Below are 23,465 nucleotides of genomic sequence, written 5' to 3'. Positions count from 1 at the left end.
CTTGCCGTGTCTTTTCGCTACCGTGCCAGCTTCCCAAACCAGCTAACGACATCAGCACGACAAAAGCGCATCGATTGATCGGAACGTTCCGCATAACCGGGGAATGTCGAGGTGAGTCAGTAGGCCCTGAGCGTAGTGCACGAACAGGTGTGCGACGGTGTCGCTAGGCTATTCGCGAGCGAGGCGACCACCGATCTCCTCGACGCGCTCGACGCGACTGCCCTTGGCAGTTTTGGGGTTCCTCGGAATTGTCGCCCGCACGCTTTCCGCTTCTGCGCTCAGACTATTCTGGCGAGAACTTGCGCTGACGCTCGAACCAAACAAGGCCGGCCCCAACCACCGGCTGCCCTTCATTCCTCGGCGCTTCTGACACACCAGTCTTAGGCGACCAGACCTTGCACGCGCTCATGCTTGCTGTGATCAGTTCTTCCACTGTATATGGCCAGCAAGCTTTCTGTTGGCTCTGCCCATCAAGTTGCGTCACGCAATGCATAGCTGGCACACCTCAATGCCGACGACCCAGCGTTCTGCCCCACACCGGACTTGAGCGCGCTCGGGTTTGCCCCCGCTCACCTCCACCAGTGACGCCCAGGAGTGTGTTTGGATCAGCGGAAGGTCGCTTCCCACTTGAAGACACTCTCTTGCTCATCTCAGCCCATTTCATCAGCATCCAACTCATCAGCGTCATCCTCCTTACCTGCCGCTTCTCCCAGTCTCCTGGCATCCATCGCGATGCCGAACAAGCATAGCTCTCCCCGTTCGCAGTCCGGTAGTAGTGACAGCGAAGTGCCCGGCGCTCCCTCAGAGCCCAAACACAACTTGCGTACTCGCAAGAAGAACAGTGAGCCGCGCTCGACGCGGCCAGCCCGTTCCACACGCGTGAATAAAGTGATGCTGGAGGAGGGATCGGACATTGAGTTCATCAGCGAGTCGCCCGCTACAAGTAGAGCGCCCTCGATTCAGCGGGCCACGACTAGGAAACGCGGACAACCTAGGTCAACCTTTCTCGGCGTCTACATACCTAAGTACATTGATGGAAAATGAGTGGCAGAACTGACAGCAGGCTGAGACCGTCTGAGGAGATGATTCGTGAGATGAGACAGAAGCAAGCCGCTGCTGTAAACGAGGCGGCTGCAGATGACGCCGTCGATGTCACCAATCAGCCAGGAAGCCCAGTCGAATTTGTCATCGAGTCAAGTGTAGAGGACGAGGAGGACGAGGAGGGCATCGATAATGACCTAGGCGTGGCGCTCCAACGATCTACGGCACCGGGCTCGAAAGCCCCCTCTGTCAGACCCATGCCCGAGAGGTCCCGCTCGCCTACGAAGAACGTGCCGCCGGCATCACCCATAGAACTGCCCGAGGAGAGCGTACAAGGCAATAATGATGAGGGGAAGAAACGCCGTGAAGACTCAGATGCGGACGAAACTCCCCGGCGCATGGGCAAGGGCAAGGAGCGCCGTGAAGACTCAGACGACTCAGATACGGACGCCGCCCCACGGCGCAAGCGCCGCGGTAGTGGCGAGCGGAAGCGCAAACCACGTTGCAGATCCGGTGGTTCTGCTGATGAAGGTCTCAATGCCATCGAGCTCGACGAACCCGAGCGCTTCAAGACCACTTCCCGCCTGCGCGAGGTCAAGAAGAGCGCGTTTCAGCAACGTCTCGGCAGTCTTCAAAAGAAACGGCGTGGGAAAATATTTGGGGCCGAGGTGGTCGAGAGCTCGAGCGAGGAAAGCTCGAGCGAGGAGGACCGTCGCAAGCGCCCGGGACCGAGCAAGAATAGGAAGGGGTCACAGTGGAAATTTGTGCAAGACGACCTATCCGATTTCATCGCCTCTGACGACGACAATGAGACTATACCTAACCCGCGTGGGCGGGATACGGGTCGCAATCGGAACGAGCTGGATGTGTTCACCTTCAAGCGCGAGACGCCTGAATACAAGTTCAAAGTTGTTTTCCAGTACCTCCTCGTCCTGGCCATCAAGGGTCCGAATGCGATCCTTCCTCTGCGCGGCAGTAACGCCGAGTACTATGGCCGCTCGCTCCGCAACGTGCGAGAACAAATGAGTGGTGTCAAAAGCAGCATCACCAGTGTGCTGTGGCGTCCCGAGTTCCTCAAGGCTCTGAAGAAATACCCGCAGTGGAAGCAAGCGCGGTTGGACAAAGAGGAAGACCACTGTGAGGCGTGCAATCGCTCCAAACAGGCGTGCCAACACGAGGCATGGCTGCGGGGATCACCATATCATCCTGAGAAGCACGAGGACGAGTTTGACCGGGAGCGTGCCGAGCTAGCGGAGGCACAGCGTCGCCGACGCCGCAAGTACAAGAAGCAGGGGCGCGACATGAGCAGCAGCGACAGCGATGACCCGCGCGAGATTGGCGCGCTCGGCGCGACCTGCCTACAGCGCACAAGTCTATGGCACGAGCTGCACCACTGGGAGCACCGGCTGTACCACGACATCTGCCACTACTACCACGACTTGCTGCGGGCTAAGGGCGAAAGCGTCGACACAGACAGTGACAGCCAGCTGTCGCTTTCGGATGCGAGCGCCGGCGCCAAAACTGACCTCAAACGCCGCCGCGCGATTAGCCAACGCCGCGTCACTGAACTCAAGAAACGTCGGCTGCCCAGGGATCCTGAGGACGTCGACGAGGTCACGGAATGGATGGATGGGCAAGGCTATCAGCGAGACGCGATGCGGTACCTCACACGACTGGAAGCTCGCGCACGAGAGCTCGATGCGCGATAACATGTAGCTCTAAGATGCTGTTCATTTGCCGAAGGCTTGATGAAGGGCCACTGACTTTGTCTTGCTTGCTCGCGATCCGCCGCTGTCACCATGGTAGTCCCTTTCGGCTCCGCTTACCCTGTACGCACCACACATGTGTACTTTGAAGCCGTTACTCCGTTCACAGTCGTTCTCTCAAGACATACCGATTTAAACCGACACAAAGTGCTTCTCGTGTTGTGTGTTTTCTGACTTTTCTCACAGCCAGCTGCATGGAAACGAAGATCGCTTGCCCTGGAATCCCCAGCTCTTCTTTATAATGCTTTCAATGACATAAATGTGTCCCATTCACGGCGCCTGCGCCCTCGACATAACCGAGCAACCAACATTCGACACACTACCACTCACATTTCTTGTCTATTTTCGCTCTCATCTCGTCCTCAGAACCTCCAATCACCTTCACGCCTGTCACAGATGCTGTTCCATAAGATCCACAACTGGCGATATTACTTTCCAACCCTCCAGCAATCAGGCTACCATCCGGTAGAGGGCGTCGTCGACGACTCGATCTGGAGGAAGGGCAGTTTCGAGATTGTCTCGTCTGACGCCGTTCGCTTCCGCGTTGACTGTTGCCACCTCAAATGCAGGTACCCCACCCCGCCCCCCCGCCACTAACCCAGCGCTGCGTTCAGCACAGCGATCGACTCGAATTTGGGCACGGCTATTCTGACCGACACGACCATAGAGACAGCCGAGACGATCCGCAGCTTCCTCGCGCTCGCAACGAACGCGCCCCTCCCCCTCCGCCCCTCGTGTGCCGGCATCCCCGAGCTTCTTGCCTTCGTCGCAAAGTGGGGCGCTCCGTCGCTCCGCCAACCTCTCTGGGCGGCACTTGAGTCCGCCGTCCGCCGCCGCACAGTCTGGGCACCGTGGGCATTCCAAGCCGCCGCGTTCGGCGACAACGCCGGGCTGTGCTCCCTCGTCCTTCGCACGGAGGCGCACAACGTCTGGGCAGAGGGCGTCGGCACCGGCACACCGGGAGAGAGCGTGTGGGATCCCGCGCACTGGCCGCCCGCATTCCGCGCCACGCCCACGCCGTACCTCTGCGCCCTGGAGCGAGCGTGGGAGAGCGCGGCGAGGAAGGGCGGGCTGGAGAGCATCGCGGACGTCGAGCAGATTGCGGGCGAGTTTGAACGCTTCCTGAGAATCGCTAGGTCGGCCTGTGAGTATCAGAGTGGCGAGGGCTTACCGCAGCGATGGCTCTGCATGTGCACGACCACACTGAAAAGGTCTCTCGCGTGTAGGCTAAAGTACTGAGAAGCGCCTCACTGCCGCCGTTACACACCTTTGTAGTTAGTAATGCTCTTATGCGCTATTACTACGGTTTTGGAGCAGGAAGTTTTGGGAAACCGTGCCCGAGCGGTACCTGTTCGCCCTCGCGCGAGCTTATGGCAGGGGTGAGGATGTGGCGGTGGATTTCAAGAAGTATCTCGAACTCATGGAGGGGTGCCACGTCGAGGTAAGCGTTGTCTGAGCGGACTAACCGCTGAAAGTGCCGAAGGTCGACGGGATTGAGCGGTATGTTCAGCAGTCAAGAATTGATCAGCAGAAGTGTATGTCAATACAAGATGACATCCGATGTCGACTTTGAGCTATCAGACCTACAACTTGCCCTTCTGCTCACTAGTCCACTCAGCGTGTGCCCTCTCGCGCAGGAGCCGGCGCAGAATCTTGCCGCTTGGACTTTTTGGGATCAAATCCGTGATCACCACACCGCCGCGGAAACGTTTGTGTTGAGCCACGCGCTTCGCGGCCCACTCTCCAATCTCACGCGCGTAGCGGCGTCGGTCCCGTTCGGTTTTGAGCTCTGCCGCCTTCTTGGCATCGAGAACAACATAGGCGCTGCTGTCAGTTTACAATTGCTCACGTGAACATCGCCGGCCGGCTCAACCCATCAAATACTCACCGCGGCAGCTCCGTCGCCTGCTTGTGATCCTCGACGCCGATGACACCCGCGTCCACGACATGGTGATGTTGCAGAAGCACGTTCTCCAGCTCAGCCGGCGCGACTTGCAAGCCCTTGTACTTGATGAGCTCCTTCACGCGATCCACGACACGGAACCACCCGTGCTTGTCCCGGATCATGAGGTCGCCCGTGCGGAACCAACCTCCCGGCAAGATATCCCCCGTGCGCCCTTTATACCCCTTCATGACGTTCGGGCCGCGCACCCACAACTCGCCGGGGGTGCCCAGTGGCGCGTCGGTGCCGTCCTCGCGCACCAGCCGCGCCTGGTAGGAGGGAATGAGGCGGCCGACCCACCCCAGCCGCTCGGGCGTCGCCATCTTGCTGTTCATAACCGCGATGCCCGGACTCGTTTCCGTCATCCCATACGCCTCGCAGATGGGAACAGGGAGTATTTTGTGGAAACGCCGCGCGAGATCGACGGGCAGCGGCGCCGCGCCGCATGTGACCGAGCGTAATGAGCTCAGGTCGTACTTCTTGAAGTGCGGCGAGCTCGCCCACAGCACAAGCACGGGCGGGACGATGATGGCTGTGGTGATCTTGAACTGGAGTCAGCGCTTTCGCCTTTATACTCACCTCTTGGATGGCTTTGTATACTGGAATCTCCTCGAAGCGGGGCAGGAGGACGACGGCACATCCGAACCTTAGGGGACAGAGGAGGAACATCATCGCGCCATAGATGTGGCTCATGGGCAGAAAGCCCAAGATCCTGTCCTGCGGCGTGAGCTGCTCGATGCGCGCGCCGGTCGTCTGCATCTGTGTCGTCATGTTGTAGTGCGTTGTCTCGACACCCTTCGGCAAGCCGGTCGTGCCGGAAGAGTAAAACATAAACACGGTGGCCATAGGTTCCGTTTCAAAGCGTTCCGCCGGCGCGCGCTCTCCCAGCAGCTCATGAAGCGAGCGATATTTGTCGGGCGCACCGGCGCGCGCTCCCGGCCCAACCGGACAGCAAAGCACGACCCGACTGTCGGGGACAGTGATGTTGAAGCGCTCCCGGGCCTTCTCGAAGACGTGGAGGTGGGACGGAGCAACGAAGAAAAACGACGCGCCCGAGTCGTTCACCTGGTGGGCCAGTTCGTGCGGCTCGCTGCAGTATCAGCGCGTGAATGCGGGCAGAACGCATGCACCCCGCGGCTTCCCTTCGCGGCTTCCCTTCACGGATACCTAGGGGCCCAAGTAGAGGAGTATACTCACTAAGCGATATTCGCCGGCGTGACAGCACACCCTGCGGCGATCGCGCCCCACGTCGCGAACGCAAACTCGATCGAGTTGGGTGAGAAGAGGTTGACCACGTCGCCGCGCTTCATCCCCGCGTCCCGCAGTCCTTGGCCTAGCCGTAGCGCGGTATCCTCCAACTCGCCGCGGGAGACGGAGCGGCCCGTGGCTGCGTCGATGGCGCAGGGGAGCGAGGGGTCAAACGAGGGCAGGGGAGAGACGGCCGGGCCGTCGGGAAAGAGGTAGTGGAAGAGGGACATGGAGGGGAGGAAGGGCTCGGGGTAGTCTGAGGTGTAGATGATGGGTTCTGCGGGTGAGGGCGACATGGTGGACGTTGAGAGTTGCCGAGAAGGTTGTGAGAGCGCTGGGAAAGAGAGAGTATAAATATCGGCGTGGAGAGGGATGGCAACAGAGAGAGTATAAATATCGTCGTGGAGCGCCTTCAATTTGGGAACCGAATGCCTCGGAGTCTTGTGATCGAGATCCGGGATGACAGTTCAACGTAGCCCTTGAGCGATCAAGAGACGGAGTGGGACATGCACACGCCTTGTTGAGCGAGCGGAAGAGGGTACAGCGGGTACTGGTGCGTCAGTATGTGCCGCCGGCTACTAATAGGCGAGTCACCGAGAATGTGAGGCCGATTCCCCCCTGCCCAATAATGGTCAAGATAACGCTAGTTGACCGATCAATCGGCCAGGTGACTCCCGCATGTCGAACGCATGGTAATGGATGAAACTATTCCGTGTCGGTAGTGGTGCTCATCAAACCGTGCCAGAGTGAGCCCTCACGGCGTGCGATATACGTCCAAAAAAGTCTGCGGGCGTACGTGAACCCCCCTCCTCCTTGACCCCCCCCCCCCCCCCCCCCCCCCCCCCGCCATGGCCTCCGCTTCGGCGTCCGCGCGTGCAAGGCCCAGACAAACTTCGGCGGCAGGTCCTATACAAATCGGAGCCGCCCATTCTCGGGGTCTGGCGCTAACACTATCAACCCAGCGCCTGCGTATTCCGCACAGCAACTATTTTCACGCTTTTCATGCTTCACGGTTCCTGCATCGGGCTGCTGATCACCGATCGCCTAGGTAAGAAATGTGCCCTCGACACACAGCCTGGGCGTGTTGGTCATTTGTTGATGGCGGCGTTCTCCTGATAAGCCGTTGGAGAAATGGAACCGCCTGCTCGCGCGGGTTCAGCAGAGGGGTCAGCATCTTTCACCATGCAGCTCATCTCCTCTGACTGAACAGCCAGCTATGCACTATGCCTCGCGCTTGGAGAGCAGTCGGCTGCCGCATTTCATTTGCGACGCATAGGGCACTCATCTGTGTGCTACTCTCTGCGGACTCGCACGGTCCGTTATTGATCTAGTCAGGCCGCTTGTCAGCCGGATATTGCCCGCTGCATGGAATCTGGCGATAACACTGCGGCGCACATGTGACCGTGGCAGAGTAGGCTACGGGTGCATGCACCCGTCTGAGCTCCAACGAGACAAAAGTCCGGTATCCGTGCGCCCAGAGCACAGTCCTGTGTTTCAGCTTTCTGCACCTTTTCATTGCCATGCTCATCAATCCTACCGCTTCTTACATGATGCGCCGTTCATCAGTTCATGGGGGTTGAAGGAACTCGGGCTCGCAGGCTCGGGCGCTCAGGAAAATTGCACGCTATTGTCGTTATTGTTCTCGTTTCCTTCTCACCCGTTCAGCAGTTGACGAATAATGGGATGTTGATCAGACCATGTTCAGCCGAAGCCTGAAACTAATCTCACAACAGGAGAGGAACCAAGCGCCTGCCCAAGGTAGCTTGCAGTGCGAAAACGTTCGCGTTCAGGCTTTGAGTTTAGAGAGTGAGTTTCGCACCCGGAAAAACCGCCCAGCCGGCTGCACATATCACGAAATCAATCTTCCAGCTTCTAGCTACTGTACAGCCGCATCTAAATCTATGATATACTTTCCGTTCTCTCTCTCTAGCTTAGGACCACCCACTGGCGGGGAGGAGGAAGCCGGGGTGGGCGACAGCCAGCCCCGCCATGCAGAGGACCATCATGAAGCCGTCGAGCCAGACGAAGTAGACTTCGTTGGTCATGAGATGGCCCGTCCATCCCTGCGCGAGCTCGATCGAGCGATAAATGCCACGGATGTAGATCATGACGGACGCCCACGCCACGCCGAGGAGGAGGTACTGCGACCTGCGGATCCACTTGGGGTCGAGGTCATCCGCCTTCTCGAGGGCGAGGTTGGGCGACCCGGGTGCCGAAGCCTTTTTGCGCTTGAAGCAGGAGAAGGCGAAGCGGCGGCGCGTGGCGTCCGAGTATGGCTTGCGGGCCACGACGCGCCACATGAAGTCGGCGGCGAGGATCAGGAAGATGGTGGTGGTGCCGAGCTGGAACAGGATGCCGGCGAGCACTGAGTTAGCGGGGGCGGAGGGGCGGCTCACTGATGCGTGTGTTCGAGGTTGTGTCTTCGAACCTTTGGGCTTGGACGGCGGCGCCGCCGCCGCCGACCGCTTGGAGTACGAGCGAGATGATATCCGCGATGATAAAGATGATGAGGTACCAGTTCGGACCGATCAGGGAGTACTGCGGCCCCAGAACTTTGATGCAGAATCCGAGGATGGTGTAGTCCCACGCCGAGAAGAATACGGGGCCGAGGATAAGGCTGGGGTTAGCTAAGCGGCCATGGAACGATCATGTGAGATAGGTGGTTGTCGCAGGCACGTGTGAGGTGCGGATCCGAGAGAGGCTTGGAGGCGGTACCGCTCCAAGAATAGACGGCAATTCATGCCGCGACGCCGTCGCCAACTCGTGGTATGACTCACCAACAGATCTGCATGATGAAGGGGTTCCAGTTGAGGAGGCTCTGGTTAGACCAGAGGCGGCCCGCCCAGCCGATGACCTCGAGGAGGCCGCCCGCCACCATGGTCACGATCGCAGAATAGTATTTGTACTTGATTCCGAGGCCGAGGTGGGTGAGCGTGAGGAGGGAGAACACGGCGAGGTACGCGATGACGTTGGGGAGCGCGGGGACGTATCCGTACGGTGACTCGGTGAGCGATGTCGGCCGCTGGTCCGGCGGAAGCATGGAGGGGTCCTGGCGGGCCAGGAGGTGGAGTGCTGCGCCGAGCATGGTGGGCTACAGAACAGATACAGGAGCGAGCGAGCGTGAGAGTAGTGCCACCGAGAGAGGGAGTGTTGTCGAGGCGGATATGAAGATGTCTTCATGCGATAATATAGCGTCAACAATGGTCGCCTCTGACGTCGGATCCCGGCCCCTGATCTGATCCACCGCCTCCAACTACGTCGGCGCAGCACCCAGCATGCCAGCCAGCGGCCAGGCCGTCGGCCAAAGCACCTAGCCGTGCGAGCCAACCAACAAGATCGCCCAGCGGCCGTCACTATGCATACGCTTGGATCCTCGGTGATCAGCGCGGTGCACAGCCTTGCCTGCGGATGTGCGAGAACTGGGAAAGTGCGCGAGAGCTCAATTGCTCGCGCCATTGCTCGCCTAGAGTCGAAATTTTCCGGCGGCATACGCAATCAAGGGTGGGCACCAGCGCGCGCGGGGCATGCCCTCCCCAAGCGTTAATAGGCTTGAGTAGAATTGTGAATTGAGTCGAGGCTAGGTGGAACCAGAGAAGAGCCGCATCGATGACTCTGACAATGCCAAGAGGTGCAGATGCGTCCGAGTTGCCCAGGCACAATGTTCCTCGCTTGCGCCAGCAGTTAAGCATACTATTGGAACGAGCGACGGGAAGCGAGGGCTTCCGCCGTCACTTGGCGCCTTGGGCCGCCGGGGATGGCATCCTCGAGGCCGTGCGCGCTCAGTCATGACCGACAACGGAAATTGTTGACCGAGAACACCACGCTACGACCATGCTCCACGCCCAACCATGCCCGTCCCGGGCTTAACACTCCGTGTGAAGAACCACCACTGCCAGATGCATACGATCACTACAGTCCCATCATGTTGAAGCCGGAGCTGTACGCCATCGGCCGCATGTCCGGGTGCGGCACAGCCGAAAACTGGTGGTATGACAGCTGCCCGTCCGCCTCCATGTGCACATACGCCGCCTGCCGTTAGCGTCATTGTTGACAGTACGGATCCGGATATTCGATGCAGTTGCGATGCGACGCCACATGCCGCAGATCCTCAACTGCCTGGCCTGGATGATGCAACCCTTTCCGCACCGAAAAGGCTCCGCTCGGCTTGTTGAGTCGTTGCACAAAACTCACCTGGTTGCCAGTCGAGTCGCAGTAGTTGGGGCAAGAGAACGTCGTGATGCACAGCCCGTCGTGCTCAATGGCGTACCCATTCTGCCGTACCTCGTGCGATCGGATCACGGCAGTGATCTTGTTCAGCTCGCACCACCTCCTCGTCACGTCAGGTCCGAAGCCGAGACCAACTCCTCGCTTCGACGGACCACGACCAGGCATGTCTTGGGGGTCGGTCCAGAGAAGCTCGCACATCAAACCTTCCTGGCCGGGCTGGCGGCCGTAGCGGTCAATGGCAGCAATCTCCTCCAACAACACCCCGTCCTTGCTGACGGGAGGACCGCCATGTACGACGAAGTAGCGCTTGTGACCGTCCGGTCCAAGAATGGCGGGCTGGGAACCTTCCGACTTGAGGCTCGATGGCGGCAGACCCGCGCTCAACAAAGTCGCCAGCGGAACTATCGTGAGCTCAAGTTGGCCATCGCTGACTCACGAGCAGTGAATACGTCTGCAAACAGCTGGTACGTCATCTCGCCATGCTTGGCCTTGCACTCTCCCTCGAAGCCATAGACCTTGTTCATGTCTGCTGTCAGGAAGACTGCGCAAAGGAGATACACACCGTTTGTCTCATGATTTCCGCGGTTGAGGAACACGCGCTCAGGGTACAGCCACTTGTAGGCAAACAGTGTGAGGACAACCTCAATAGACCACGAGCCTCGGTCGACAAAGTCGCCTGTAGGTCAGTGATGTTGTCGCGGTTTGTGTTATCCAGCTCAGCCAAACACCTGCTTGGCCGCCGCTTCCGCATGCCGCCTGGCCAACTGGGCGCACGTATGGCGCACATGTACGCAGATCGATTTTGCGCCAACTTCGCGCCGCGTAATGCAGACTCGAAGCGAGCGCTAGTCCACACTTACCGTTGAAGACGATCATGTGATTCTCTGAGGGCGGCTTAATGATTGTGAGGAGATTGTGCACGTCATAGAACTGGCCGTGTGCTGGGGTCAGTAACATGCGCGCCGATACTTGACTCACTGTCACCAACAATGTCACATGACACGCCTTCCGGCACGGTGACCTCTACCAAGCTCGACTCCTTGTCCACGATGGCCTTGACGCCGAGAACAATCTCCCAAACGACACGCTTGGGCATCTTGCCACCATTCTTAAATGTCTCGATCATGCTCTCGACGAACTCCTTGGTAGGAGTGTATCGCCCCGTGGGGTCGTCCGGGATGATAGGGAGCGGAATTCCCTCCGCTTCTTCCTTGGAGCGGTCGAGGTGGCAGGCGCCTTGCGCGATAGCGGTCAAACACCTCTGCGACGCGGTCTCAGTCTCGCCGACAGAGATGGCCTGGTGTTAGGGTCTGTGCGCGAGAGAAGGAGCGGCGAGCGATGCATGCCTGCGGGGATCCGGGGGCCTGCCCATAGCGTTTGCCACCCATTCAACCAGCAAGACTGGAGTGATACGCACTTTCTCAAACTCTATTCTCCTGATGAGCTTGACGGTAGCGTTGAGCTGCTCGCGGACGACGCGGTTAGAGGGCTCGATCTCGAGGGCCTTCTTGAAATCGGGCACTGCGTCTTTGGGGCGGACGACAGCGAGGGAGCTCACGCCGCGGCGGTAGTACGCCTTGGCGTAGTCAGGTTTGAGTTCGATGGCCTTAGTGGCGTCGGCGATGGCGGCGCCGTGCTCCTCCATCTTTGCCTTGGACATGGCGCGGTTGTTCCAAAAGACGGGGTCGTGTGGGTTGAGCTTGATAGCCTGTGTGTAGAGGTCGATCGATTGAGCAAAGTCTTTAGCTCCATATGCCTTATTCGCCTGGGCCTTGAGCTCGAGCGCAGCGGCCCGGTCCTCGTCGGTGACTTCGCGCAGCTCATCGAACTCGTGTTCCAGCTCGCCGTCCGAGGAGACTAATGTGAGCGTTACATTCCCCAGCAGTGGATCTGGCAGGCATGACGGGAGAAAAGAAGCCGAGAGCTGGAAAGAGCGGTGCAGCTCCAGCTCGAGCTCCTGAGCGAGTGACTCACGCGAGAGGCCGGCCATGGACTGCGGAGACAGCATGGGCGAAGGGAAAGGCGTGATGTCGTCGACCGAGGACGGTGCAGTGGACGCTGACGGACTGGTCGCGGCGGCGAGGGCTGCGGCGGCAGCCTGGAGGTCGTTGCCGGACATTTTAGAGGACACGAGACGATTTAAAGATGGATGTTGAGGACGAAGATGGTCAGATCGGAGAAAGCCAAAATACGGCTTGCGGTCGGCTGATCGCGGCCGAGTCCAAGTGGGTGGCAATTTGGCAACTCGGTGCTGGAAACCCGCCCCCAAGTTGGATCTCGCTCATTCACAACTCGTCCACTCCTGATCAATGCTCAAGTACGCTCTTGCTGTTGTGACAAGCGCACAGCTAATATCTTGGACCTCCTATCAACCGCAACCTCAAGTCTGGCCCTCCGGATCACCAAATCTCCATCACGACGCGCGTCGGCGCTATCTAGGTGGAGGTCTTACGAAACGGTTCGATTCATAGAGGTGGAAGGATGGAAGCACTTTTGCGCATCACCCACGTGGCTACTACGGCTGCGTGGCGACGCGGTACTATTCAATTGCCCAACCGCCGGGAACGTTGATGCTACCGCTATCTTCCTCCCCGTCACTCTACACGTTCTCCACATCGGTTCCTCGTCTCCGAGATAAGTCATCGGCACAGCTGAGCAGTCTATCGCCAGCTCGCCCGCACCGACTACAGGCTTCGCGCATTCTCGCCTCCCCCCACTGACGGTCCCACCGCCATGCGGTTTGGCTCAGTCGCCGCCCTCGTGGGCCTCGTAGGCTCGCTGCCGGCCATGGCATATCGAGGTGCAGCTCTGCCTGCCGGGTCAAGCTAATTACAGTGGCAATCAAGGATACGGACAGCTTCCGAGAGGTTTGCTCGGGAATGTTCGGCGGCAACAAGGCATACGTTGAGCGTGAGTCCGCAGGGTATGAGCGGTAGCTGATACCAGTCGCGTTTGACGAGCACGCCGTTGGCCAAGTCGCGCTCGTCATGTATGAGTACTCGGACTCGGAGTATATCGGCCGGCAGCCGCCTGATGACGGGAGCTGGCAGCCAGTGCGTCCTCCGAGGGGGCGTGCACAGAAGCTGACATTCAGAAAACATATATCTGCACCACGACAACAGGTGAGATCCGCTGCTCAGCTGTGTGACGATGCTAACAGAAGTACGCGCCGGGATATGTACCACTGCGCAGTTGGGTACCTTCCTTACCACATTGCCTGAGGGCAAGGAGCTGAAGGACACCTCCATTTACACCTCCGCGCTGCGCTTCGACCCCCAAAATGCCGCAGTCGGGGGCACGGGCGGTGATGCCGCTCCTGCCGCGGGCGTCGAGGCTGAAGAGGGCAAGGGCGACAGCAAGAATACTCGCCGTCAGGATGACGAGGAAGTCGACGACGTCGCTGAGCCCGAGACCTACACTGGCCAGCCTGCTGAGAGCCCGCCTACCGACGAGTCGGAATCAGCAGGTAACTCGCCGGCGCAGGGCGAGTCCGGGTCGACCGTCGGTTCCCCGGCCGAGGGTTCATCAGATGGCAGCTCGCATGGCCAGGGAGGAACCAACGCTATTCCGCCCACCAACAGTGGTGACGGCGTCGAGGTTGGCAGTGACGTCCCGGTCTACACGAAGCCGATCCGCATGGATGTTCCCAAGACCGGCTACTACTGCGTCGCCGTCATTCCGGTCACTCTTGTTACCAAGGATCGCCGTGACCTTGAGGTGCGCAAGAACATTCACGCTGAGTACGAGGGCGTCATCACATTCCGGAACCAATTCGACGGTGAGCTTCCTGCCGTCGAGTATCCCAAAATTGCATTTTACGGCGTGCTTTCGGTGGTCTACATTGTCCTCGCAATCGGGTGGGGCATTCTCTGCGCCAAACACTACCAAGAGCTGCTGCCGATGCAGTACTACATCTCGGGGACGATCGTCTTCCTCGTCATTGAGATGATTGCGTTGTTTACGTACTACCGGTACATCAACAAGCACGGCGGCGGAGCAGGATCGATTGCGTTCCTCATTGTCATCTCGATTTTGAACGCTGCACGCAATTCGCTGTCGTTCTTCCTCCTCCTTATTGTTGCTATGGGCTTGAGCGTCGTCACCCCGTCCCTCGGCCCGGTAATGATGCGCGTATGGCTTCTCACCGCCTTCCACTTCATCTTTGGCGTCACGTATGCGATTGGCACGGTCAAGGTCGAACTAGACGTGAGTCTCTTACTTGGGTCCGCTGATCCCAGTCGGCCAGCATTATCATTGTGCTGCTCATGATTTTCCCGCTCTCGTTCACGCTCACGGCCTTCCTGATGTGGATCATTGTCAGTTTGAACGGCACGATCTTGCATCTTCAGCAGCGAAAGCAGAACTTCAAGCTCTCCATGTTCCAGAGTCTGTATCGCATCCTGGTCATTGCGGTGATTGCTGTCGCGGCATTCTTCGTCCTTTCGTCAATCTCATTGTCTAATCGACTGGACGAGGACTACGCTCCACGCAACTGGCGCTGGCGATGGATTCTGCTGGACGCCTCGCTCTCGCTCATCTACCTCTCGGCTTTTGTGGCGATCGCCTGGCTCTGGCGGCCGACTGAGAACAACGTCCGCTTCGCAATGTCCCAGGAACTCGCCCAGGACGAAGAAGACGCGGAAGACTACGAACTTGGCCCACACGACCCCGACGCCGTACAGTCTGGCGGGTCGGTTTTCCCGGGCCTCGACAGGCGTGACGAGGGGCTTGCACTCCCTGGTCTGCTGCCGCATGACGGGAGAGAACACGTCCACGGCGAGCGTCACAGCGGTGACGAGCACGAGCGCGAACGCCTCTTCGACGCCGATGCTGCAGAACGGGACAGCCCTCGTGGATCACGCCCTGGCTCGGGCGGCGAGGGGTACCGCGTTCCGGGCTCAGGCTCCGGCTCAGGCTCAGCCTCTCGCTCGGGATACGCGCCGCACACGAACGACGACAATGTCGTGTTTGCAATGGGGGACGATAGCGACGACAGCGACGCTGAGTCGGGCAAGTTGCTCACGCGCGTGTCGCTCAACTCGAGCCGCGGTGGAAGCCGACGCAACTCGCAGTCGGGGAGGTACAAGGACAAGGCGGACTAAGTAGTGAGCACGGCATGCATCTTTAGAGCACAGCGTCGTGCGCCAGTTCGCGAGCTGTGAAGGGGCAGTGCGGAGAATGGCCGTGGGAACATCGGCTCGGGGAGTCGGGCCATAGTCGATTGTCGAACTGTCGGGAAAGTTTGAAATGGGAGAACGCTATCGCCGAGGATCCTTCGGCGTCCGGGCGCCGATCGCCGGTGGCTCGGAGGGGCTTGTCAGAAGTAACGCCAGGTTGACTTGGTGCCCAGTGATTTCTGGACAATGTGGACGAGGAAAGACGAGAACAACCAGGCTTGGCGTGAGCTGGAAGATGGGATTGAGCAGACTGGGCTAGCAGGAAGATGAAGATGTGGACAGGAAGCGCGGAGATGCAGGCTAGAAGTGCGCCGAAATGGGCAGAGGTCGATGATTTCCGAAGCCGGAGAAGGATCGGGTTGAAAGAGGAAGCCGAGGCCGATGGCATTACCGGCGGGTTCGGTGATGTGGGAAGCGGGGGTGGGGTGGGAAGGAGGACGGGGTGCGGGGCGTGGGTGGGGGCGGGAGGCGCTGCCAGGCTCTAGCAGGGGCATAGGCGCCCGGCATGTGCCCGACAGACAAGCAGCCAAACGGTATCAAGAAGAGGCTCTGTACTGCAGGTCACTGAGCTCCATCCAAAAACCCAGATACGATCAGTTCAGCTGGTATAACCATCTCGGCGCACTAGCGCTGACCACTGGTAAGCATCGGGAAGCGACTCGGGTCGGGAGGTGCGTGGGGATCGAGAGAGGGGGGACGACGCCCGGGACCGAGGGAGGAGTGTGAGGAGGAGGGCGCGGGTGGCGATGCGCGGTGGATTGATCGTCGCTCCACAGTTCTCACCTCGCACTACAAGATCGTATTTTTCTCGTTCTCTCTTTGATCTCTTTCTCTCTCTCTCCACGATCACAATTGATCTCACTCCTCCTCTCAACCACCATGCCCGTCCTCCTTCAGTCTCCAACCCCACTCACTAACGGCGTCCACCTGGTGAATGGGACTTCCCCACCCATCCGTAATGGCCACCTCCCATCTTCCTCAGTCAACGTGGTAAGTCTTTCGCTGCCAGACGAGCTTCTCTACCGTTAAAACTCCTTACCTGCTTTCCTCTCTCCCAAGCTCGGCCCCACTTACCTCAGCCCTGGCGCCGCCTCATCCGCTTCAAGACGCCAGACGGGCGCGAGCTGTTCGGAGAGCCAGTTGACGAGGCGCTCGACGTCGGTCTCGCGGTAGCCAAAGGCCTCGCCGTCGTCGCGCACGTTATTGTCGCCTCGTGTGCGTGGGATCCCACTGCGGCACGGACCGGGGAGAAGGCTGTAGTTGCGCAGGTGAGCTCTCCTACATCATTCATTCAAGCGCCAAATGCTGACGCTACCCCTGTCTCTCACGCCCCATGTTCTCGACTGCCGCGCTTGCGCCCTGCCACGCCCGCGCGCACTGCTCACCCATCACTCTCATTTACCACGCCCCTCGTTCGATTCACGCACGCTGCCGTTCTTTGAACTGCGGTCGTCCATCGCTTACTCCGCGGGCGCCGGGGCTCTGCCATGCCTCCGCGGACTGCTTCACACACTCACGCGCGCGCCACGCGCTAGCTTCTGGCCCCCATCTCGCCTTCCGAGTGTGGCACCATTCGCGCGACTGGACTCAACTACACGGATCACGCGCGCGAGCTCAATATGCCGATCCCCAAAGTCCCGGAGCTGTTCTTCAAGCCCGGGGAGTGTCTCGCAGATCCCGGCGAGACGATCCCCGTACCGCCATGTGCACAGAACAACGAGCTCGACTACGAAGTCGAACTTGCGATCATCATTAGCCGCCCGTGTCGAAACGTGAGGGCGGCCGAAGCGACGCAGTATGTGCTCGGCTGGACATGTGCGAACGACCTAACTGCGCGTGAGCTGCAAAAACAGGCGTCGCAGTGGGGCTTCTCGAAAGGTGCGAATACCACGTAGCCGAGCTAACCTAGGTTTTGACAAGTTCTGCCCGCTCGGACCTGTGCTCGTGTCGGCTGCGGCGTTGCCGGATCCGCGGGAAGTGACGCTCCAAACGCGTGTCAACGGACAGCTCGTCCAGTCGGGGAGCGCTGCCAACATGATCTGGCACGTTTCTGAGTGAGTCGACGCAGGTCGGAGTTGGGCAGCTTGGTTCATGTGCCGCCGCACTTTGGTGCGCAGCTCACGCCCAGAATCGTAGCCTACCTATCGCAGGGTACGACGTTGCCGGCGGGCACAGTGATTATCACGGGAACGCCGCCAGGGATTGGGGCGAGCCGTGGGTCATGGCTGCGGGATGGCGACGAGGTGCGGTGCACGATCTCGCACGGAATCGGTGAGTCACGGGATAAGATGGAGCCGAGCACTTGAGCACGTTTGAAGTGTGGAGACGACGGAGGCGAGGGGGGTTGACGTCGGCGATCATGACTAACCCTAGGCACGCTGGTGAATGTGATTGCGTATGACTGAGGGGCGTGAGGGTGGTGAGGCCTGTGAGGGCTGTGAGGGCTGTGAGGGCTGTGAGCGGAGGGGGGGAGCAGATGAGTGGTTAGTTGGTGTGCATGTGGGTGTGCTCGCGATGAGACATGACACACGGACATGGGGGTAGATATGGAATCTGAAGAAGGGAAGAAGAGAGGGGCCAAAAGTAGAACGCTACTGTCGAGCACATGCGAGCAGAGGCTGGATGCTGGATGCTGGATGTACGCATGTGGATTGATTTTGGAATTGGCCAGTTGGGCGGTGAGTTGTGGAGCCGTAAGCAGTGGAGGGGTAGAGGGGTAGAGGGGTAGGATGAGGATATGATCGATATGAGCTCAGAATGGAGAGGTGGTGATGAGAGTGAGTTGTGTTTGGAATATTGGAATACTATGATATTGGAATGTTGGAATATTGGGATACGGCATTTGCTCTTGAGATCTTGAGAATATCTCCTTGATTGTGGGATCGGGTGGCTGGCCATGGCCGGGTGGTCGGGTGGCCGGGTGGCGTCAAGGGTATATGTGATTTGGATATTTGGATGGTATATTCATGTATTTGTAGACAGGATCTAGGAGCAGCTACGAGTATAGCCTTGATAGCTTGATTTGAATCTTTCCTATTGCTACTGTATATTGCTAAACGCTTAAGCGCTCGGCACGCTCGGCAGACCGGCACCTGACCCTGACGTCACGGAGGATCTAGGCACAGGGTACGGCCCGGTAGATTCTTTATTTAGATCTGACCATGTAGGAGTTTGGTGGATGGCCAAAAATGCTCTTCCAAACGCCGCTTGTCGATTCCAAAGGATCCAAAGGATCCAAAGGAGCAACGGAGCAAAGGGACGCGTCTCTCTCTCTCTTAAGCTGCGGCCGCGTCGTCTGCCACGCTGCACGTCTCCATCCACGAACGTGCGTCGGCATCAATCTCGGCTCGATGCTCCTCTTCCATGATCATCATCCACCCAGCCCAGGCCCCGCCTACCACCCAGCTAGCACCCACCCACACGGCTGGCTCGGGGCTGCTCGTGTGACTGCTCGTGTGAGCGTGAGGTCGTGTGAGACGATCCAGCAATCCAGCGATCCAGCGATCCAGCCGATCCAGCAGCATCCTGCCAAGACTCGCGCCGCAAGATCGTGAGGCGGAGGGACCCAAGGCCCAAGACATTGGGGCGTTCTTCTGCAGGTGTAATTGTGGGCTCGGGAGGGCTTGGCATGCGCGTCGCTCGCCAGGCACCATGCACGTTTGATGTGCACAGCCAATGAGCGGCGGGGTATGGCGTCCACGGCCACGGAGATTACCTGGCATTCCAAACGAAGAATGCAAAAGTGGCATGTGGGCTGCATGGGCTGCTGAGCAGCTGAGCTGCTGGGCAGGCGGCAGGCGACGAGGCTACCAGGCGCAGAGATGCATGCGCTTTGTACGACCTGTAGCCTGCGTCTGTAGGCAGGCCACTTGCGGAGCGCTCCGCAGTGCCTCATACCGGACGCACAAAAAGCTCGCGAGTCGCTGCCTTTCTCATTCACTCCCATTCACACTCGATCACTCGATCACTCGAGCATCGAGCAGCAAGCCTCTCCGGGTTCACCAAAGGCCAAACAAAGGCATCAGCGACACACCTTCCTCCTCCTGCCCCCTCCTCTTTACTCTTCCCATCCTCCCTCTCCTCCTCTCCTCCTCTTCTTTTCTCTTCTACTTGCACCCACACCATGTCATTCCCTCCAGACCTCGACGACAGCCAACAGCTGCCGTCTGGCAAGAAGGAGGTCGACTTCCACACTGAACACCCCCTCTTCCAAGACCTCTGTCCCGATGACAGCTACACCTCCGAAGGTGTATACTGGGTGAGTTGCTTGCTATCCACCTCGCTCCTTCCTCCCCCCCTCTGACCACAGGCCGACCTTCCATGGAAGGAGCGCCAGAACTGGGTCAACGCCCAGAGCAACGCAGAGACAAAGCGCGAGCTCAAGGTCATCTGGGAAATGTTCAAAAAGGACCCCCTCTCCCCCCTCAACACCTACTGCTCCCGCTACGTGATCACCGGCTTTGGCATGTTCACTGAAGGTGAGTCATGCCTCGGGTTCGACCGCCTCGAGACCAAATTTTGGAACACGCACAGAGCCCAAACATCTAATCCCCACAGGCTACACCATCTTCTCCATCGGTAACCTCACATCCCTTTACTCGGCCGTATGGCCCGAGTGCTGGGGCACCCACAAGGTGTGCGACGCCAACTGGATTGCTGCTGTCTCCTACATTCAGATTATCGGTATCATCTGCGGTCAGATCGGCGTCGGCATCGAGGGTGACTGGATCGGACGCCGCTTCGGCCTCGTTCAGGACGCGCTTGTTATGGCTCTCGGCCTCGTCATGCTCACCGCGTCCTGGGGCACCACTCTGAACGGCTGGGTCATCTGCTACGCCTGGTCCCAGTTCGTCTACACTCTTGGCGTCGGCGGCGAGTACCCCATGACATCGACATCGGCGCTCGAGCACAAGCCAGCCTCGGGATCAGCGCAGCGCGACGACAAGCTCCACCGTGGCCGCAACGTCGTCCTCGCTTTCCTTATGCAAGGCTGGGGTCAGCTCGTCAACCAGGCTGTGCTGATTCTCCTCCTGCTCATCTTCCACGGCGGCTCCACTCCCCCATACTCGAAGAAGACCGGCCAGTGGGTCTTCCGTGTCTCCTTCGCCTTCATGATCCCCTTCACCCTCTGGCTCGCCTACTGGCGTTACTACAAGAAGAAGTACTCTGAGCACGCCCTCCGCAAGAGCAAGAGGGACGCACACGTCAACCAGTCCGGATACGACTTGGTGTCCCTCAAGCTCGTCGTTTCGCACTTTGGCGGCCGCCTTGCCGGCACCTGCCTCGGCTGGCTCTTCGCCGACTTCCTCTTCTACGGCGCCAAGCTCTTCCAGTCCACCTTTATCAAGGTTATCACGCCGAACGCGAAGGGCGTCATGACCGGCTGGCTGTGGAACCTGCTCAACGTCGGCGTCTCCATGTTTGGATACTACCTCGCCGCCTTCCTCGTCGACCACAAGTTCTACGGCCGCAAGCGCATGCAGACCATCGGCTTCCTGTTCCTCGGCATATTCTACCTCCTCCCCGCCATCTGGTTCCACCAGCTGCAGAGCAAGGAGCACATCAAGGGCTTCCAAACCATCTACTTCCTGGCCTCCTTCTTCACCCAGTTTGGCCCCAACTGCACGACCTTCCTGCTCGCTGCCGAGGTCTTCCCCGTCTCGGTGCGCGCGACGGCGCACGGCCTCTCGGCCGCCGCGGGCAAGCTCGGAGCCCTTATGCCCGCCATCCTCTACAACTACATTGACAACCGCACCAAGTTCTGGGTAGTCTGCTGGTTCGGCTTTGCGGGCTGGATCACGACCCAGCTCTTCATCCCTGATGTCACGGGTCTGGACCTGCGCGAGCAGGACCGCTACTGGGCGTTTGTGCGCGAAGGCCGCGCGAAGGACTACCACGGCATCGCGGTGCACCCTCGCCACCTGAGCATGTGGGAGCGCGTCGTGCTTAAGCGCCACCGCGCATACGACCCCGAGCTGGACCGCCAGAGCCGTATCAAGGAGCTGCGCGTGATGTGGGAGGCACGCAACCAGATCAAGGAGGAGGGCGGGCGCGTCGACCTCGAGGACCACGAGGACGACGAGCTGTCGTCGACGGCGCACTCGTTCTTCGAGCGCGAGTTCCGCGTGCTGGAGAAGCCTAGAGACTGCCCTTTGAGCCGTGAGCCATCGCGCCTCGCGCGCCGCTTGTCGGAGACGGGGCTTTCGCACACGCCCACCCACGCGCATGCGCACGACGTGCACGAGATCAAGGAGAAGCACTAGGAGGCATTTATATTGACGTGCATGATGAATGTGTATGCTACGATGGCGTTGGCGGTGGAGACTGGGAATGGGGTATTGTGGCGGGTGGAGACTTGGCGCGGCCCAGCTCATCCGTCCCGTTCTCCGTCGGGACCAAAGGCCCTTCCGCAACGCCTCCCGGCCGGCCCGAAAAGTGAGCGCCGCGAAATACCGCTCGCCCACACCATGATAACCCGCGTCGCCTGCCCATCTCTCGCAACTCGCACACGCACACTCACACGCGCCATGACGAACGCTGCGAAACCGCGTGCGCTGGTGTTCGGCCTCGGCTCGATTGGGGGGATATATGCGGCTGCGCTCGCGCGGTCCGGCGCGTGCGAGGTCAGCGTGGTCGCGCGCAGCAACTACGACGCGATCCGGGAGAAGGGGCTGCTGCTCAAGAGCGAGAAGCATGGCGAGCACCATTACCGGTTTGACGGGGGTGAGTGGGTCTGGGTGGGCGGGGTGGGCGATGTTGCCAAGATGGGACGGGGGGTGTTGCTGGATCCTGGGAGGGGAGGAGACCGGGCGGAAGACGAGGACGAGGAGGGACGAGGACGAGGAGGGACGAGGACGAGGAGGGACGAGGACGAGAGGGAAGAGGACGAGGAGGGACGAGGACGAGGAGGGACGAGGACGAGAGGGAAGAGGACGAGAGGGAAGAGGATGAAGATGAGGAGGGGGGAGAAAGGGGGGACTGCTCACACCAGTGTACAAGTCCCCGGCCGACGCCGCCGCCTCCGGCGCCTTCGACTACGTGCTGTGCGCGAACAAGGCGCTCCTCGCCGCCCAGCCCGCGCTGGAGGAAACCATCGCGCCCGCCGTGTCCGCGCACACGACGCTCGTGCTCCTCCAGAACGGGGTGGGCAACGAGGCGCCGCTGCACGCAGCCTTCCCGCGCAACACGGTCATCTCGGCCGTCGTGTGGACGGGCGGCAAGGTCGACGCGCCGACGGACGGCACGCCCACCGTGTCCCAGTTCGCGCGCGAGAGCCTCACCATGGGCGTGGACTATACGCCGGGGCTGGAGCGGGCGGCCGAGGACGCCAAGCTCGCGACGCTCGCGGAGATCTTGGGCAAGGCCGCGTCGGATACCGTCCTCACGGATGATATCCAGAGCGCGCGGTGGATCAAGGTGATTTGGTGAGTACCGGGCGCATGAGGTGGCCTGTGGCAGGGCAGTCTTCTCGCCTCTTCTCACTCTGTTTCCACTCTGCGCACTCTAGTGACCTTCGTCCACTTGGATCGCCGCTGACACCAGGAACTGCGCGTGGAACGCGCTCACGACCGTCACGCGCCTGCGCACGAACCAGATTTTCGCGTCGTCGCCCGGCGCCGAAGACTTCTCGCGCACACTCATGGCCGAAGTCGTGGCGGTCGCGCGCGCCAAGGGCCTCGCGGTGCCGCCCGACACGGCGGACGACCTCATGCGCCAGATCCGCGAGATCGGGGGCCCGGGCTTGCCGTCGTCCATGATGATGGACAACGAGGCGGGGCGGCCCACCGAGGTCGAGGTCATCCTCGGCGTGCCGATGCGCGAGGGGATGCGGCTCGGCGTGCCCGTGCCGATTATTACCACGCTGTATACTATCGTGCGTGCGCTCGATTGGCGGAATGCGCATCCTGAAGAGGCCAAGTTTCCGTAGACATGCAGTGGGGTGTTGATAGGCTGCGATGGGTGCGAGGGGTTGCGATGGGAGTAATGTTGATGGATGGATGGGGATGACACGTTCTGGGCATGCACTCAACAACCGCTGGCCACCTTGGCACTGATGGCCACACG

At 59.8% G+C, this 23,465-nt stretch overlaps 8 protein-coding genes across 8 annotated transcripts; 5 read left to right on the top strand and 3 right to left on the bottom strand.

Moving 5' to 3' along the window:
- Nucleotides 1-732: 732 nt before the first annotated feature.
- On the top strand, nt 733-2,750 carry COLE_05293 (uncharacterized protein; the record flags this gene model as incomplete). The annotated part of the gene is made up of 2 exons (XM_018425518.1): nt 733-1,025; nt 1,064-2,750. 2 exons carry the CDS (start codon nt 733-735, stop codon nt 2,748-2,750), a joined length of 1,980 nt encoding a protein of 659 aa, XP_018277051.1.
- Nucleotides 2,751-3,203: 453 nt separating this feature from the next.
- COLE_05292 (uncharacterized protein) lies at nt 3,204-4,033 on the top strand (the record flags this gene model as incomplete). Its single annotated transcript, XM_018425519.1, has 3 exons — nt 3,204-3,376; nt 3,422-3,951; nt 3,984-4,033. 3 exons carry the CDS (start codon nt 3,204-3,206, stop codon nt 4,031-4,033), a joined length of 753 nt encoding a protein of 250 aa, XP_018277052.1.
- A 357-nt stretch (nt 4,034-4,390) lies between these two features.
- Nucleotides 4,391-6,293, bottom strand: COLE_05291 (uncharacterized protein; the record flags this gene model as incomplete). Its single annotated transcript, XM_018423855.2, has 4 exons — nt 4,391-4,631; nt 4,696-5,297; nt 5,329-5,839; nt 5,947-6,293. The coding sequence occupies 4 exons, from the start codon at nt 6,291-6,293 to the stop codon at nt 4,391-4,393; spliced, it is 1,701 nt and encodes a 566-aa protein (XP_018277053.1).
- Nucleotides 6,294-7,928: 1,635 nt separating this feature from the next.
- Nucleotides 7,929-9,082, bottom strand: COLE_05290 (uncharacterized protein; the record flags this gene model as incomplete). The annotated part of the gene is made up of 3 exons (XM_018424114.2): nt 7,929-8,362; nt 8,394-8,614; nt 8,775-9,082. 3 exons carry the CDS (start codon nt 9,080-9,082, stop codon nt 7,929-7,931), a joined length of 963 nt encoding a protein of 320 aa, XP_018276445.1.
- A 1,504-nt stretch (nt 9,083-10,586) lies between these two features.
- COLE_05289 (uncharacterized protein) lies at nt 10,587-11,090 on the top strand (the record flags this gene model as incomplete). The annotated part of the gene is made up of 2 exons (XM_018424113.2): nt 10,587-10,630; nt 10,664-11,090. 2 exons carry the CDS (start codon nt 10,587-10,589, stop codon nt 11,088-11,090), a joined length of 471 nt encoding a protein of 156 aa, XP_018276444.1.
- Nucleotides 11,091-12,957: 1,867 nt separating this feature from the next.
- Nucleotides 12,958-15,326, top strand: COLE_05288 (uncharacterized protein; the record flags this gene model as incomplete). Its single annotated transcript, XM_018424112.2, has 6 exons — nt 12,958-13,024; nt 13,060-13,134; nt 13,171-13,277; nt 13,319-13,346; nt 13,388-14,430; nt 14,463-15,326. The coding sequence occupies 6 exons, from the start codon at nt 12,958-12,960 to the stop codon at nt 15,324-15,326; spliced, it is 2,184 nt and encodes a 727-aa protein (XP_018276443.1).
- A 3,469-nt stretch (nt 15,327-18,795) lies between these two features.
- On the bottom strand, nt 18,796-19,347 carry COLE_05287 (uncharacterized protein; the record flags this gene model as incomplete). Its single annotated transcript, XM_018419707.2, has 1 exon — nt 18,796-19,347. One exon carries the CDS (start codon nt 19,345-19,347, stop codon nt 18,796-18,798), a length of 552 nt encoding a protein of 183 aa, XP_018276441.1.
- A 177-nt stretch (nt 19,348-19,524) lies between these two features.
- Nucleotides 19,525-23,328, top strand: COLE_05286 (uncharacterized protein; the record flags this gene model as incomplete). Its single annotated transcript, XM_018424873.1, has 7 exons — nt 19,525-19,659; nt 19,711-19,879; nt 19,959-20,035; nt 20,078-21,560; nt 21,771-22,124; nt 22,393-22,825; nt 22,944-23,328. The coding sequence occupies 7 exons, from the start codon at nt 19,525-19,527 to the stop codon at nt 23,326-23,328; spliced, it is 3,036 nt and encodes a 1,011-aa protein (XP_018276440.1).
- Between the last annotated feature and the right edge of the window lie 137 nt (nt 23,329-23,465).

This window comes from Cutaneotrichosporon oleaginosum (assembly GCF_008065305.1).
Source record: "Cutaneotrichosporon oleaginosum strain ATCC 20508 chromosome Unknown ATCC20508_contig04, whole genome shotgun sequence".
Classification (NCBI taxonomy): domain Eukaryota; kingdom Fungi; phylum Basidiomycota; class Tremellomycetes; order Trichosporonales; family Trichosporonaceae; genus Cutaneotrichosporon; species Cutaneotrichosporon oleaginosum.
Note: the sequence above shows the minus strand (reverse complement) of the source record. Positions and strands in the feature narration are given on the sequence as shown.